This window comes from Rhinatrema bivittatum, chromosome 1 (assembly GCF_901001135.1).
Source record: "Rhinatrema bivittatum chromosome 1, aRhiBiv1.1, whole genome shotgun sequence".
NCBI classification, from domain to species: Eukaryota; Metazoa; Chordata; class Amphibia; order Gymnophiona; family Rhinatrematidae; genus Rhinatrema; species Rhinatrema bivittatum.
Genome location: NC_042615.1, coordinates 789782951 through 789801126, shown reverse-complemented (window position 1 = coordinate 789801126; position 18176 = coordinate 789782951). Strand labels below are relative to the sequence as shown.

At 43.7% G+C, this 18176-nt stretch overlaps 1 protein-coding gene across 1 annotated transcript in view; it reads right to left on the bottom strand.

Moving 5' to 3' along the window:
* Window positions 1–18176, bottom strand: part of EPG5 (ectopic P-granules autophagy protein 5 homolog) — a 335394-nt gene that overhangs the window by 191623 nt on the left and 125595 nt on the right. The window contains exon 19 of the mRNA XM_029580866.1: window positions 7592–7789. Coding sequence (XP_029436726.1) covers window positions 7592–7789 — 198 coding nt within the window. The remainder of the gene's footprint in view (window positions 1–7591; window positions 7790–18176) is intronic.

The window sequence follows — 18176 nt, the reverse complement described above, 5'->3', positions numbered from 1 at the left end:
CCAAATCACTAGGGTAGATTTTAAAAAATTGTGCGATCGCGTACTTTTGTTCACGCACCAGGCGCAAACAAAAGTACGCTGGATTTTATAAGATACGCGCGTAGCCGCGCATATCTTATAAAATCCGGGGTCGGCGCGCGCAAGGGGGTGCACATTTGTGCAACCTGCGCGTGCCGAGCCCAGCACGCCTGCCTGTTCCCTCTGAGGCCGCTCCGATTTCGGAGCGGCCTCGGAGGGAACTTTCCTTCGCCCTCCCCCCACCTTCCCCTCCCTTCCCCTACCTAACCCACCCCCCCCCCCCCCCCGGCCCTATCTAAACCCCCCTCCTTACCTTTATTCCACGATTTACGCCTGCAAAAAGCAGACGTAAATCTGCGCGCGCCGGCCGGCTGCCCCGCTCCATGTTCCGGTCCCGGGGGCTGGTCCGGAGGCCGCAGCCACGCCCCCGGGCCGAAACCACGCCCGCGTTGCCGCCCCCAAAACGCCACATCACGCCCCCTCCCGCCGCGTCATTCTGCCACGCCCCCCGACATGCCCCCTCCCGCCCCTTTTAAAAAACCCCGGGACTTACACACGTCCCGGGGCTCTGCGCGCGCCGGCGGCCTATGCAAAATAGGCGCGCCAGCGTGCGAGGGCCCTGCGCGCGTAAATCCAGCCAGATTTACGCGCGCAGGGCATTTAAAATCCACCCCACTGTAAACCTGGAAGATGTAGTAGGCCAGATTGACAAACTAAAGAGTACCAAATCACCTAGACAGGACGGTATGCATCCTAGGGTACTGAAGGAACTCAAAAATGAATTTTCTGATCTATTAGTTAAAATTTGTAACCTATCATTAAAATCATCCATTCTACCTGAAGACTGGAGAGTGGCCAATGTAACCCCAATATTTAAAAAGGGCTCCAGGGGCGATCCGGGTAACTATAGACCAGTCAGCCTGACTTCAGTGCTGGGAAAAATAGTGGAAACTATTCTCAAGATCAAAATCGTAGAGCTTATAGAAAGACATGGTTTGATGGAACACAGTCAACATGGATTTACCCAAGGGAAGTCTTGCCTAACAAATCTGCTTCATTTTTTTGAATGGGTTAAGAAACATGTGGATAAAAGTGAAACAGTAGATGTAGTGTATTTGGATTTTCAGAAGGCGTTTGACAAAGTCCGTCATGAGAAGCTTCTAAGAAAACTAAAAAGTCATGGGATAGGAGGTGATGTCCTTTCGTGGATTACAAACTGGTTAAAAGACAGGAAACAGAGTAGGATTAAATGGTCAATTTTCTCAGTGGAAAAGGGTAAACAGTGGAGTGCCTCAGGGATCTGTACTTGGACCGGTGCTTTTCAATATATATATAAATTATCTGGAAAAGAATACGACGAGTTAGGTCATCAAATTTGCAGATGATACAAAATTGTTCAGAGTAAATAAATCACAAGCGGATTGTGATACATTACAGGAGGACCTTGCAAGACTGGAAGATTGGGTATCCAAATGGCAGATGAAATTTAATATCGACAGGTGCAAGGTGTTGCATATAGGGAAAAATAACCCTTGCTGTACTTACACGATGCTAGGCTCCATATTAGGAACTACCACCCAAGAAAAAGATCTAGGCATCGTAGTGGATAATACTTTAAAATCGTTGGCTCAGTGTGCTGCAGCAATCAAAAAAGCAAACAGAATGTTAGGAATTATTAGGAAGGGAATGGTTAATAAAACGGAAATTGTCATAATGCCTCTGTATCGCTCCATGGTGAGACCGCACCTTGAATACTGTGTACAATTCTGGTCGCCACATCTCAAAAAAGATATAGTTGCGATGGAGAAGGTATAGAGAAGGGCGACCAAAATGATAAGGGGATTGGAACAGCTCCCCTATGAGGAAAGACTAAAGAGGTTAGGACTTTTCAGCTTGGAGAAGAGATGGCTGAGGGGGGATATGATAGAGGTGTGTAAAATCATGAGAGGTCTAGAACAGGTAGATGTGTATCGGTTATTTACTCTTTCAGATAATAGAAAGACTACGGGGCACTCCATGAAGTTAGCATATGGCACATTTAAAACTAATCGGAGAAAGTTCTTTTTCTCTCAACGCACAATTAAACTCTGGAATTTGTTGCCAGAGGATGCGGTTAGTGCAGTTAATGTAGCTGGGTTTAAAAAAAGGTTTGGATAAGTTCTTGGAAGAGAAGTCCATTAACTGCTATTAATCACATTTACTTAGGAAATTGCCACTGCTATTAATTGCATCAGTAGCATGGGATCTTCTTAGTGTCTGGGTAATTGCCAGGTTCTTGTGGCCTGGTTTGGCCTCTGTTGGAAACAGAATGCTGGGCTTGACCCAGCATGGCAATTTCTTATGTTCTTAGGATGCCTGGGGGTGTTTTTATAAGAGAAAGAAAGCTTGCATGTGTGTATGAGAGAGAGCACCTGCATGTATGTATGAGAGAGTGAGAGCCTGCATATGTGCATTAGAATGCCTGTGTTTATATGAGAGAGCACCTGCATGTGTGTATGAGGGAGAGAGAGCCTGCATGTGTCAGAGCCTACATGTGTGCATGAGAGAGAAAGTTTGTATATGTGTACGAGAGAGCCTGCATATACTCATGAAAGTACCTGCCTCTGTATGAGACAGAGTGACTGCGTGTATATAAGAGAGAACATCTGCATGTGGGTGAGAAAGAGAATGCCTGCTTGTGTGCATGAAAGCCTGCAGATGTGTACGAGAGAGAGTGCCTGCGTGTGTGAGCATGGCAAGTATATATGAGAAACAAATAGTCTGAATGTGTGCGAGAGCCTGCATGTGGTAAGAGAGAGAGTGCCTATGTGTCAGAAGGAAAGAGAGAGAGAGAGAGGATAAATACTGTGTGGCTCCCCCATCACCCAAATCCACAACAATCTCTGGGAAATCAAAAGATGCCAGGAATTTATTTATTTAATGGTATGGAGAGCTGGAGATTTTCTAATCATTTAATTTTATATTATTTTAAATTATGGGGGGTTATTTTGTGTGTTTGCTGTTTTAAAATGTTTTATTGGCATTTGGGAAATATTAGAACAAATGTATGTGACTTTTTAAATCATTAGGGGCCCAATATTGAAAAATGGCTGTTTAAGTAACTTGGCCGGTTCTAACTTATCCGGCTAAATTACACGGTACATTCAGTGGCACGCTATGATGCTGAATATACTCGTATATATTTGTACTTAGCCGTATAAGTTATAACTATCTAACTGTAGCCAGTTAACTTAAGTGGCGAAGACCGAACACTGCTCCTTAGCTGCAAATATAGGATAGCAAAGGAAGAGTTGGCGGTGTTGGTAAGAGATTTCAACCTGCCAGATATGAAATGAAACAACCCATCTGAGGAATCAGTAAGAAGTAGAGAGATCCTGGACTCTCATCAAAACCAAATCTTCTAATTAAGAACAAGACAGTTTGATTCAAAATGCCAAAGTCCAAGAAAATCTTAACTAAACTCTATATTCATTTTTTCACCCAGCTTGTCAGCAAGTACTCCGAAAAACCAGCCATCCTCTTGGGAGATTTTAACCTCCATGTGGACGATACCCCTCAGTCTCCTAGCTGCAACACATTTCTCAACTCATTGAACTTCATGGGCTTCAAACAAATCATCAATGAACCTACTCACAAAGCAGGACACACCTTGGATCTGTTATTCTTAAATGAGAGCCTCTCCCCATCTTCTCCCACAGTCTGTTCTTCAATCCCTTGGTCGGATCACAAATTGATCACCACTACTCTGAAAAACCTTCAGTCTATCCCTACGCATACTCAAAAGACAACAATTCAATACAGGAAGCTTTGTAACCCTGACACCCTCAGCAATCACCTTTCTTCCGAGTTAGAACAGCTCGACCTCACGGACGCAGACTCGGCCACGGTGTCCTGTCCAAAATCACTAAAAAAGTGGCTGACAGCATCTGCCCTCTAGCCACAAAAATCATACAATCAAATATAGACAACAGAAAACCTTGGTACACACCTGAACTAAAAACCATCAAAAGAGAACTCAGAAATAGAGAACATCTTTGGCGCAAAAACCCTTCTTCAATCAACCTGTCGGCTTACAAATCGATGATGCACCAATACAGGATCGCCATCCTCCGCACAAAAAGAAACTTCTTTTCTCAGAAAATCCACCACTTCATCTTTGACCCGAAAGCTTTATTCTCACTGGTGTCTTCTCTAACCAAACCATCTCCTGCAGCTATTCCGGATTAACAAGCTGCAAGCAAAGCAAATGAAATTGCAACCTACTTCAAAAAGAAAATCTCAAACCTTATTGATCCGCTCACGAATAACAATTCAATTCTCCCCCAGCCCCCCATTTTCGCACCTGGACTTCCAAATACAAAACTTGAATTATTCGAACCTACCTCATCATTGGAGATAGAAATCATTCTCAAAAAGCTCAAACCAGCCTCTCACCCTTTGGACAGGATCCCATCCAATCTACTCATCGCTATACCTAGCACCATCTCTAAACATATTGCTGAGATCATTAATTGCTCTCTATCTCAGGGCCACGTCCCGGACCCACTTAAACTTGCTATCCTAAAACCGTTGCTGAAAAAACCTAATCTTTCACCGGATGACCCAGCCAATTTCCGCCCTATTGCAAACCTTCCTTTCCTAGCCAAAATATTGGAAAGAATAGTAAATCAGCAACTCACAGAATTCTTGAACAACAACAAAATCCTCCACACTAACCAGTACGGATTCAGGAAATCCCGTAACACTGAATCCCTCTTAATCACACTAACAGACACCATTCTCATGAATCTAGACAAAAAACAACCTTGTCTTCTCATTCTCCTCGACCTCTCTGCAGCTTTCGACACGGTGAACCATACTTTTCTCTTAGATCGGTTATCGGACATTGGTATCAAAGGCACCGCCCTTAGCTGGTTCAGGTCGTTCCTTCAAAACAGGACATACAACGTCAAAATTAACAACAAAGAGTCCCAACCCGTCTGCTCTACTTTGGGTGTACCACAAGGCTCCTCCTTATCCCCAACCCTCTTCAACATATACCTGCTCCCTCTCTGCCAACTCCTCTCCAATCTAAATCTTATCTTTTACCTATATGCAGACAATGTACAAATCCTTCTACCGATCACAGAATCAGTAAACAAAACTCTTGCTTTCTGGGATACCTGCCTTGAGTCTATAAACAGCCTTCTATCAAGCCTCAACTTGATCCTGAACACTAACAAAACTGAACTCCTACTCATCTCGCACGACGGAAATATCTCACGGCCCAACCTACATTCCACAACCCTCCCCACCTTCTCCCCCCAAGTCAGAAACTTAGGAGTCATCTTCGATAAACAACTGAGCTTCAAAAGTTTCATAAACAACACGACTAAGGACTGTTTTTTCAAACTTCAAGTACTGAAACGATTGAGACCTCTCCTTCACTTCCACAACTTCCGTTCTGTTTTCCAGGCAATCATCTTCTCAAAAGTAGATTACTGTAACTCTCTTTTGATCGGCCTACCTGCAGTATCCATCAAACCACTACAGATGCTGCAAAATGCAGCAGCCAGAATTCTTACCAGGACTAAAAAAAGTGACCACATTACTCCCATCTTGAAGAACCTCCACTGGCTCCCGATCAAATACAGAATCTGGTACAAAGTTCTCACCATTACTCACAAAGCTCTACACAATATCACCCCACTAGAACTCATGATCCCTCTCCGACCTCACTTACCATCCAGGCCGGTAAGAGCAGCATATAAGGACACCCTCATGGTCCCCCCTTTAAAAACTTCATTAATTAAGAGAGCCATCTCAGCCTTTGGACCAATACATTGGAATTCTCTTCCACCAGACCTCAGGCTGGAACATTGCCCGGTCACATTTAAGAAAAGACTCAAAACCTGGCTGTTCAAGCAGGCCTTTGCTGAATCATACGCCAGATGATCTTAAATCAACTCTATCACCAGTAACTCATTGACTCTTGCCTGCTTTCTCTCGATTCAGTCAAATGCTATATGTCCTACTTTAGCCCCAATTCCCAAGGCCCTTTGCCAAAACCATGGTCTTAACCTAACCATTCTCTACCAGCCATGTATCATAGTTCGTTATATATATATATACCCTGGTTTGTTTCAACAGTTTCATGATCCTAGTTCTGTATTCCTCTGTTTTATGTAATTGCACTATTTGAGGCACTGTTATTGTTATTATGTAAACCGTTTTGATTTGTAATCTTGTTACAAGAAATTCGGTATATAAAACTGTTAAATAAATAAATAAATAAATACAAAGATAACCTGCAACTGAAGACTCACACTACCTTTATATTTAAATAGAATAAGGACACTGCAAACAACTATAATGTACAAGAGTTGCTCAGATCAAGTAGTATCTTTTTACTCCCTTTCTTATTTATTTAACGAGTTTTATATACCGTCATTCAGAAACGTCAAAATAATGCCATCATAACGGTTTACAAAATATAAGGTTACAGGTATAAGGGGGTAAACAGAGTTTCAATATACAAACTGTTAAGCAAGGTTATAACATGTGTTAAGTTACATAAAATTTATAGAAACATATTTGTGATGAATTTCATTTCTTGAAGGATTGGAATGTGTGGTAATTTTGTTGTTCATTGGGTGAGTTGGTATGCTTTGTTGAATAACCAAAGGAAAAACCAAATATCTTTGTTGAATAACCAAAGGAATAAACTTGGAAGGCAAAAAACTAAGCTAGCTTGTCATGAGTGACAAATTAATAACAGATTGTAAACTCTCTAACAAACACACTATATAAATATTTATTTTTACTTATTTTTATATTCTGCTTTTCAGACACTTTCAAAGTGGATTACATTCAGGTACTGTAGGTATTTATATATTTAAAAAGGGAAAAGTGGAAAAGGGGTATCAAAAAATATCTTTTTCAATTAAGGGGTAAATGATTAAATAGAGTTATCACCACTGAATAACATTTTAAGTGCTATTAATCTATGTTCACGATATCCCTTTTACTTATATTTGTATAGGAAAATTTTCGTTCCCCTGTAGTACCATGGATCAGTCCAGACAGTGGGTTGAGTTCCAGAATATAAGAACTGATAATAAAGATAGGCTATCCAGTTTGTTTGTTAGAGGGTTAAATCTGGTTGGTTTTAGCATCACTATACAGTGCCCTCTCCTTGGTCTCTTATTTTTCTGTAACAAACTAAACTGGGGAGAGATGAGCACACTGTTGCCCAAAAAATGTAGGTATTAATTCAAATAATTTACATTCAACTCAGGTCCATGCTGGGAAGAACTCATTTAAATAAAATCTGAACTGGATTGCACTCAGCTCACCCATCCCTGTTCAGTAGGATGTTCATCAGCCAAGATAGTACCAGCATCTTAGCATTCAACAAAACTAAGGTCTGCTACATAACAATTCATTTATAGTCAGTAATTGGCGATGATAAACTGATGACAGCATATATTGCAGTACATTTTGTTATTAACCTTATGGTTAGAGACAACTTACAAATAGACACTTAAAACTATTTAATTTTAATAGGACTAGGGGGTAGGGGGAAAGATGTTACCTTATGCTGCTGGTAGAGCTGCTTCTGCACACAGTCCTCCTTCATATATCTAAAAGTAGCTTTGCACACATGATCCATTAGAAACAGGATGGTTTTCTCTCTGTGCCACAGCTGCTGACTTGTGAAAACCTGAACCCAGAACTCCAAAACAGCATCAGGGCCCACTTCATTAGGCTGACTGCTTACAAAAATATGAGACTGCAAACACAAGGCAAAAAAAATGTAGTTTATCTAAACGGTATGCAAGGTATAGATCATTTTACATAGGTCATTGGCAGAAAGTGGCTAAACAAGTTACTGAAGCAAAATTCAACTCTCTCGAAAGCAAGTCTATCCTTCTACAAAAAGGCAAACAAACTCAGCTGTTTGTCTCACAAATGGAGATGAAGATGCTTAAGTATTCACACAAATGGTGATCATCAAGCTCAGGGTTGTATAAAAATAAATTTCATAATAGAAAATCTCAACAACAGAAAGGATAAAAGTAGTATTTCTTTTGGTATAGAAAGATAACCCTTCCAAGGTCAGGAGAGGGAGAGGATACAGATGAGATTAAGAGTTGTGCTTGTCCAAGAAACCACCTCAAAAACGTTCACAGTCCAAGTATTGGAGCATAAAGAGAAGCTGTGTCAAGAAAATGTTTAGTAAATGTGGAAACTGAATTTTTGATCAATGCTTTACAGATCTCATTGACAGAGATGATACAAAATTGCCAGGTAACTGGAGATTGTCTGCTTACCAACAGACTAAGCATATCTAAGGCTTGCAAATGAAATAAAATGTTGAATTGGCTTTCTGAAATACTTCATAACAGATAAGAGCTATTTTACAATAAAAGCTATGGAAAGCTGCCTCCTCTCTGTGGGCATGAGAGACTGAGGTGCTTTGCTCATTTGATGTCCCCACAAGTTCTCTCTGGAACAGGACAACACTGATTGTGACTTCTGGCCCCTATTAAGAACCCAACCCTTGCATACATGGCAGTACCAATGTGGAATGCACTGTGCCTACATATGTGGACCATCCACTCAATGAATAATTGGATGTAATGTAGGTGTGACAACATAGGGATCTTTGTGTCTATTGGGACTCCTTGTTTTGCCCTAGCATTTTTGCTTTCCCCTAGAGAGAACTCCTTTCCCCTGCAGTACTTAAATTGACCCCTGACTGGCAGATAGGACAAAATGTGTAAACTTGCTGCTTACCCTAAACTCAGACTTGGATTGCATAATCCACAATACAGTGTAACGTTACAGTTCCCTGGACTATTACTGGTTGTATAGAACCAGCTCTAGTTGGACTAGCCAGGAATTCACAAAAGAGTTCTCAGTCTTGGTTGGGAATGTAAAGAAAGCAAATTTGTGCCAAGGCCCTGTAAGGAGAGATAACCCAAACTTCCCCCGGGCAGAAGCAGTCTAGATAGCGATAACTGTTGAACCCTTGTACTTTACCTGCTCGCTGCTTGCATGTTAACTTTTTCTCCTTATGCTCAACAAAACAACTACTATGGTAGCTAAATCCATATCTCAACAATCCACCATATAAGGATCAGATGCTGCTGATCAGCATTTTGAGACTTAATCCTTGTCTCTGCTTCAGGGGATAGAAAATAGAAGAGACTTCCCCTGAAGCAGAGACGAGGATTAAGTCTCGAAATGTTGATCAGCATCTGATTGTTGAGATTTAAAATTTTTTCCTATTCACTGTTTCAACTGTTTGTTTATAAACTTTTCACTTTGTTAGCTCTGCCTCTGTGATTGGTGACCCTAGTATTTTTTTGTGTATTTTGTCTATGGCTGCATTTCTAGGAAATGTGTGTCCTGCCCCCCCCCCCCCCCCGGGTTTTGGGGGGATCTCAGTGTCCCTAGAAAACAGCAGGGTATAGCTTACTGGACTGGGTATTTACCCAGAGCCAAGCAAGAATCCAGTTGGGCAGGAGGTTACCAATGTAGAGGCATGTGCACAGATGGAGCCTAAGCAGTGCTCGATAGGACCCCAGGATTTAAACCTATTAAGGGTAACACTAAGAAACTACATGACAGTAGCAACCCATCTGCTACTGATTAATGGGAGAGGACTATAATAACTTTGTTGCGTCATCTGCTTGAAAATGTAACCCCAAGCTGTCCAGTCTCACTAGTAAAGGCTTCATATGCCTGACCATTTCTATACTGGCCGGAAAGGCTGGCAAAAGATCCAGAGTAGTGCTGAGACAGGTCTTCTGGTGATCTGGCCCAGTCCTAATGAGTGTCACAAGAAAACAGGTTCTACAAAAAATATATCAAACAAATATTGTATAATGTAAACTATATATATATATATATATATATAACTTCAAAATGAACACAGCAGATATATATTGAGTGCCAAAGTACAATCTACTGTCTCTTGCCTTTCAATGGACTGCAAATGGTGTCAGATAATAGGTACAGATGGTTTTCTTTCATCTGCTGGCTCAAAACAGTTTTTACAAAACCCAAAACATCTGTGACCCTTCAAATACCCCAAGGTATTTGATACTTAGCTTCTCTAGAAGCTTCTCTAGAAGCTAAGTATCACAACTAACAAAAGCTGTGTTCAAAAGAGAATGTCTAACTGACATGGGTCCATGTTTTGGCTTATAAATGTCTGCATCGGGGAATCAAATTACTTGTCTCAATATAACTTATCCACAAAACATTTAAAAATGGAGGCTAGAGGGCCGGCACCAATAATGGCTTCTTTTTTTTTTTTTAAAGAGACATTTAAGAAGGGTCCTGGCTAGCCAGGGTTTGAGATATTTGTGGTGGTGGGGTGGGAATCAAACTGAAACACCCTTGGCATTTTTTTTTTTTTTTTTTGCAAATTTTTATTTATGCATGAAAGGCATGACAGACAGAATATCATGATATCCAGATTAGAAACAGGTAAAAAAAAAATACAAGCTGCAATTGTAATCAATAAAACAGTCATAAACAACCAATGTCTCGTCTCATTTTTGAGGCCGGATTACATTTCCATACCCAATCGCAAGCAATAGCCTCTCAACGTTTTTTTCCCCCCCTAGTCATCTCCCCTCCCTCTAGTTCCCTACCCCCTCTCCCCCTCCCCCCCCCCCCACGTGTCCCCTATGCAATCTCCACAGACGAGTAGATCGAAGACCAGCCTACTGTTGCAACCATGCCAGGTAAGGTGCCCACACAGCCTGAAATTTAGCCACCCGATCATGCCGAAGTGCGGTTAGGTAACCCATCTGATAGATCCTTTCCAATCGTGAATGGACCTGCGACAATGTAGGGGCAACATCAGATTTCCATCTGAACGCTATTTCACTTCTAGCAGCGATATATATCTGTATTAGCAACGTGGTATGCTTGTCACTGAGATCCTCGTTCACCAGGCTTAAGAGACACCCCTTGGGATCCAGTCGTATCAAAACTCCCAGAACCTTGGTTGCAAACCCCGCAATTATAGCCCAAAAAGCTTGTATCTTAGGACACTCCCACCACATGTGATAGAAGGTTCCCTTACCGCCGCATAATCTCCAGCAAGTACCACTGACTCGGGAGTAATTTGTCCGGGGACAAGTACCATCTATACATTAATTTATATCCGTTTTCTTTGATGTTTGCGGATATAGAGCTCCTACCCACTAGCATATGACAGCGATCCCACTCATGGTCCTCTATTGCTTGACCCAAATCGGATTCCCAATGTAATTGATAGGACCCTTTGGTTTTATCCGCACTACTAAGGAGTAAGTAGATCCGAGAAATCGGTTTGGACAAAGGGCCGCGCTGATCACAAAAGGATTCAAATAGGGATTTACCTCTGGAAAGCTCCCCGGGCACCCCTTCCGATCTTAAAAAGTGGGTAATTTGCAGGTATGCATACCAATCCCTTCGCGTTCCCCCGTACTTTTCCTGGATCTCCGCCATGCCCAACACAGCCGACCCCTGAAACATTTGTCCAGCCTTTGTCAACCCCATGCATGTCCATCTATCTGAAAAGGCTTTATCCAATCCCGGTGGAAACCCAGTGTTGCACAAAAAGGAGGTCAAATGGTAAATCCTCTTGGCCCCCGCCACCCTGGGCCTCCAAACTGCCCAAAGCCTCAACACAGCCTGGGTGAACGGCGTCAGAGAAGGGACGTTGACTCTCCCTATATCCTTACTCCACACCCTGGTGGCTAAGGGAAAGTCTCCGGACGCTGCCTGCTCTATAGCAATCCAGGATTTAGGTGCGCCCGTCGCATGCCAACTGACTATCACACCTAGTATGATTGCAGTATAGTACCAACTAAGATTGGGGACATTAAGACCTCCCCTCGTTCTATCCCTATATAAAATAGACCTAGAAACCCTGGGTGGCTTATGCTTCCATATAAAGCGGAACAATTTTCTCTGCCATATCCTAATAGCCCCATCCGGCACCGCCACCGGCAACGTCTGAAAGACATAGCAAAGCCGGGGTATGATGTTCATCTTAATGGCCGCTATCCTGCCAAGCCAAGAGATTTCAGTTCTATCCCACCTGTCCAAATCTTGTTGTATCTGAGACCACAATGATTCATAATTGAGTTTATATAGAGAATCTAGATGGGCCCCCAGTTTAACCCCCAGGTATTTTATAGATTCCTTAGCTTGGCGAAATGGCAATGCCTTCCCCACGGACTCATATTGGTCCTCTGTCATGGAAACATTTAACAGCTCAGACTTGTCAGCATTGATCTTAAAGCCCGACAGTCTCCCGAACTCCCGAATCTCCTCTAATAAGACTGGTAAGGAGAGCTCTGGCTTACTAAGAGTAAATAAAAGATCGTCTGCAAAAAGCGAGATCTTGAATTCTAAATCCTGTACCGGTATGCCGTGTATGCCCGCATGACGCCGTACTTTCTCGGCAAGGGGTTCTAACGAGAGGGCAAACAACAAGGGAGACAGTGGGCAGCCCTGACGCGTGCCCCGCTTAACTGCAAAAGGGTCTGAATAAGCCCCATTGATTTTGATTCGAGCATGTGGACCACTGTAAAGTTTTTTAACCCAATTAATGAAAAATTCCCCTATGCCCATAACTTCCATAACCTTAAATAAATACGACCAATGCACCCGGTCGAACGCTTTTTCGGCATCCACCGTCAAAAGCACCAACGGGATCTCATTAGTCTGTGCCCACCACATCAGTTCCACTACCCTACGTACATTGTCCGAGGCGAGTCGGCCAGGAATAAAACCCGACTGGTCCCTATCCACCAACCTAGGAGCTACTCTACCGAGGCGTAGAGTCAGCGCCCTCGCCAGAATTTTCAGGTCAATGTTAATCAGGGATATTGGCCTGTACGACCCGCAAAGAGTATGGTCTCTACCGGGCTTGGCCAGCACCGTGATTCCCGCGGTATTAGATTCCTTAGAGATTATTCCTCCCCCCCTAAGATCATTATACATAGCCACTAACGGAGGTAGCAATTCTACACTAAAGACTTTATAAAATTTTCCGGTGAACCCGTCCAGCCCAGGAGCTTTTCCCAACTTGAGACCCTTAATGATAAGAGATATCTCCCCTTCCCTCAATTCCTCATTGAGCACAGTACACTGCTCTGGAGATAATACCGGTAAATCAACAGCTTGTAAAGATTGGTCGATCTCCGCCACCGTGCAGAGGGGCTCCGAGTCGTATAAGTTTCGGTAAAATTGATTGAAACATTGCCCAATTTCGTGCTGAGAGTACACATATTGCCCATGGTCTCCCTTAATCTTAGTAATTTGGGATTGCGCTGTTTTTTCTTTTAGCTTACGGGCAAGCTGTCTCCCAGCCCTGTTTCCCCATTCAAAATGATGCTGTTTCAGCAACTGTAGCTGGTACGCTATCTGATCCCCATCTAAAACTTGTAGCGCCTGCCGAGCGGCCAGAAGGGGTTGTAAAAGACCAGGGTCTAGAGTACGCTTGTGCCTCAATTCTAATCTAGCCACTCTCTCCAAGAGAGAAAGTCTCTCCCGGTCCCTCTCCTTCTTAACATACGCCGCTCGGGCTATGCACAGACCCCTCACATAGGCCTTTAGGCTATCCCAGACAATCCCTGGTGTAACTTCACCATTCTCGTTAATATCCAAATAATCGCTAATGTGCTGCTTGAGCTGAGACACAAACCCCTTATCCTCAAGCAATCGGTCATTCAATCTCCAGAATTTTGTGCCAGCCCGGGAGTCTTTGGTCTGTAGAGTTAGCCAAACTGGGGCATGGTCGGACCATGTAATAGTGCCCACCTCTGCTTCCAGGACCTTACCCACTAAATCCTTATCTATCAGAAAGTAATCAATCCTGGAATAGGATTTATGAGGGTGGGAGAAAAATGTATAGTTCCTAGATGTGGGATTACGCAGTCTCCAAATGTCCAGGAGACCACGATCTCCCACCAGATGTTTAAGCGTTGTTCGTGCAAGTTTTCCCCCCACTCCCCCACTGTGGGAATTATCGAGGTATGGGTATCTCGTAATATTAAAATCTCCCCCCACAATGAGGCACCCCTCCGCCCAGTCGCTAATAACAGCCGATAGTTTCGTATAAAACGCAACTTGATCTGCGTTGGGGGCATACACGTTCAGGAAAGTATACTTTTCTTCATTGATGGTTGCTTTTACTAAAATATAGCGACCCTCCACATCCCGGATTTCAGAGAAAACATCCGCCACTACCTGATTAGCAAACAATATCCCGACCCCTGTGTATTTATTGTGAACAGTAGCTGCGGCATGAAAAACTTGTGGGTACCCTTTAGAAACCAGCAAACGCTCGTAGCGTTTTCTAATGTGGGTTTCCTGGCAGAAAATAATATCCGCCTTGTGATGAGCCATATCGCGTGTGAACATTTGTCGTTTGTGATATGCGTTCAGGCCCTTGACATTAATAGAAAGTATTTTTAAAGGCTTCATGGCGCTGTGTTTAAGTGCGACCAAAGCCACAGTAAAGTCACTGCACGGCCACTGAGACTTGGCCCTCCATAGGCTTTACTCATAACTATTCGCCTCTCGCCCAGTGGAGTCAGTCTACTCCCACAAGTACTCCTATCCTTGTTCCCCCCTCCCCCCCCCCCACCTCCCCAGCCCTCCCCCCCCCCTTCCCCACTTCCAACCACTCTGTCCAGAGTGGATCTCCTCCATTTGAGACCTAACGTCACCGCATGACCTTAACATGGTCCCCTCTCCTCCATATCAATGAACACAAAAACAATTATAACAGTGTGAACAGTTAACCCCCTGTAGTATTCGTGAGTTCAGAATCATGGTCCCTCATGGATTAGCATACCACCTGTCAATCCACTGTATACCACAGGTCCAGTAATATCATCAAAACTCAAACTCAGTCTATGTCCTCCATACTCTGGCTGTTACCGCCATCTCACCAGGACTCCAAATCACAGTCCAGGCTAGCTCATCCTGGTTCCTCGAGTCCCGAGGTGCCCGCGGATCTGCGGCGTAATCTTCTTCCCCCATTGTTCACTCTTTTCCAGCGTGGGTGGTCACTTTTCCCGCTATTACTCGCTTCAGTAGATGCAGAGGGCCCCTCAGAACCTGCTGCTGGTAATCCGGCGGCTCGCAGTATGTCTTCCGCTTCCATCACTCGTTGTACGCGGGACTGTACGCCGTTTATCGAGAAAAGTAGACCGAATGGGAAGAGCCATCTGTACTTGATATTTTGGGCGCGAAGTATAGTAATAACATCCTTAAATTCACGCCTTTTCCGGATAGTAGAGATTGCCAGGTCCTGGAACACCTCAATTTTACAATCTTTCCAGGTGATAGATCCCAGGGCTCGCGCCGCTCGTGCTACCGCTTCCTTGACAAGGAAGCTGTGAAAGCAGGCTATTATGTCCCTCGTCTGCTTGTTCCTTGGGTTACCAAAAGCTCTATGTGCTCGCTCTAGAACCACTTCACGCGGCTTCTCCTGAATGCCCTCCGGGTCCAACAAATAAGCACATATGTCTTGCACCACTTGTGTACAATCCTTAAAGGCGTCCCCTTCTGGCACCCCACGAAATCTGAGATTTACTCGCCTGGTTCTATTTTCTAGATCTTCGACGTGTGAATGGAGCTCCTCATGAGCGTCTCGAAGCTGCCCCAGCTCCTCCCGGACCGAGTCCAGCTCCGCTTGCGTGTCCTGCAGGCCCTGCTCAGTTTTGTCCGCTCTCCGTTCCAGTTCGCGGACATCTTTCTTCGTGCTCTCAATCATATCTCCGAGTTCCTGACGGAAGCAGGCCATGTCCCCCCGCAATTCTTGAAACCAGGTGCGGAATTCACCCCGGTTTGGGACCTCCGCATCCGCGGTCACGATTGCCGGCTCCGCCTCCCCCACAGGCTCCGGGATCACCGCCATCTTGCCTCCTTCCTCGAGTGCTGCCACTGTGCTCGCCGCCGCAAATGAGAAGCGATTTAAATCAGGCTTTTTCCGTGGTGTAGCCATGTGTGGTGTGCAGGGACCCCAAAGCAGCAAAATTCAAAGTCCGCAGATCCGGCTAGGCACCGATGGGGGTGGATTAAGGGTGGAGGAGAGGGGAGCCGAGGTCTTAAGCGGCCATCTTAGCAGGTGACGTCACCGGTCTCCGGCATTTTTTTTTAACAGGATTTCTATCTACCAGATATCTTTTGAAGATATCCAAATATGTGGCAAGTCATCCAGACACACAACGCCAGATAACTTTAGACCTAACCAGACATATTTTAATGTCCATATTTAAGTGTTTGGGTCTAATAACCTCCACTTTTCCAAGGTTGAAGGAAAGGTTTTCGTTTTTGAATGCAGTTGTGTATGTATTGTACCATATAAAACTGGTGAGTGGAGATGCAAGCAGTTAGTATGCAGTGCTGAAATACTCTCTTTCTAAAATTGTCTAGTAGCTTAACTGGACCTGGAATTCACCTGGAGGCGAATTCAAATGAATCTTTGTCTTTTTCCATAAAAACTGACTGATGAGGTAATTGGACCATTCCAACCCCAGGTGATTGTTGAACCCTATTCTTTAGGTCTAACTTGCTAGCCATAGGAATGCAAAAGATAGTGGTTTCCCACATTCTCATCTGCAACAGGTTCAGAATGTTATGGAGTGGGAGAGCTGCTGGTTCTGATGAAGTGTTCAGTATTTGAAAGAGGCCAAAGATTTCCATCCAGGAGTCTTTATTCTTGCACACATTGATGCCAAGTGTCATTCTCATTTTTTCTACAAACTTTGAATATTAAAGTCTTCTGGAGGCATTATATAGTCTGGAGGATCCAGAAGTGGGTCAGAAGGTATTCGTACGGAACATTCTTTTGAACCCAAAGGTGTAAGGACACTTATCCAGGACCCCAATGATAAAGGCAGTGAACCAGGGGGTCCCAGAGAGAAATAATCTGGTCTACCATCGCTGGCCAACAAGACTCTGCTGCAATCGAGTGCAATGATGAAGATCCTCAAGGCAAGGGTTCTGATGTGTTCACTCTCATATGTGAAACTGGAACTCCACTCTATGAGATGGATGTAGCAATGGTACAGAGGAGAGGATGGATAGTTCCTTCTGTCTCCATAGTCAAAGAAGTTAAGAAATTTCTCACCAGATCTATCTTGTCGAATGACTGTGTCCTCTGACCCAGTGTGGGTGGTCAAAAATTTTCTTCAGAGACAAGAATAAGTTCTTGTTCTTGAATAGGAGGTCTACTGGAGGTAAGTGATACCAAAAAAAACATTGGATCCGAAGTCTCTGAGCTTAAACCCTCTGCCTGCAATCTCTGCCTAAAATGCCAAGGGGGGGGGGGAGAAGACTCCGAACCAATATCAGGAAATATTTCTTCACAGAGAGGGTGGTGGATGCCTGGAATGCTCTCCCAGAAGAGGTAGTGAAGATGAGAATCGATAATGAATTGAAAAGAGCATTGAACAAACACTACAGACACCTAAAGGCATAAGGAAAGGGATAATGTAAAATTTCTGCATGGGAGTAACCTGCACAGAATGGCAGTTACTACCATTCTCAGAACACATTGGGTAACCTGCATGGAATGGCAGTTACTACCATCCGTCCTCAGGCATAACAGTTTGCCTAGTCGTGGTCTGAACCAAGAGAACAGCAACACAACATCTGTGAGGGACATTACCATGAGTGGATTCAGGAACTGCATTTGTGGTAAGGTAGTTTTCCTTTTGCCAGACATACGGAGGAGGCAAATTGTTTTTTAAATAGCACTGAAAAGTGCAGTTGTGGGTGCTACACAGCAGCAAGATAACTTTAAAACAAGTAAACTGAAAAAAAAAAACCAAACATAATAAGTAGAGAAGTTTTAGGGAAAAAAAAAAAAAAAAAAAAAAAAGGAATAGAGAGACTTACACATCCATGCTGTGCTCAGACAAAAAATGACTGAGGAGACTCATGAGGCAACACATACGCAAAAATTCCCGCACTTGCTCAGTAGAGCTTAAAGCTCTACCGGCTAGGAGAGACAAGTCCATTCAGTGCCACCGGAAGACGTCACCCACAAGTCATGGCTAATTCAGCCTATCAATGGAAAAAGTGCAAAATAGTCCATCTAATCTGCCCACCAACATTTTTTAGGATAGTAACAACTGCCGCTTCGCGAAGAT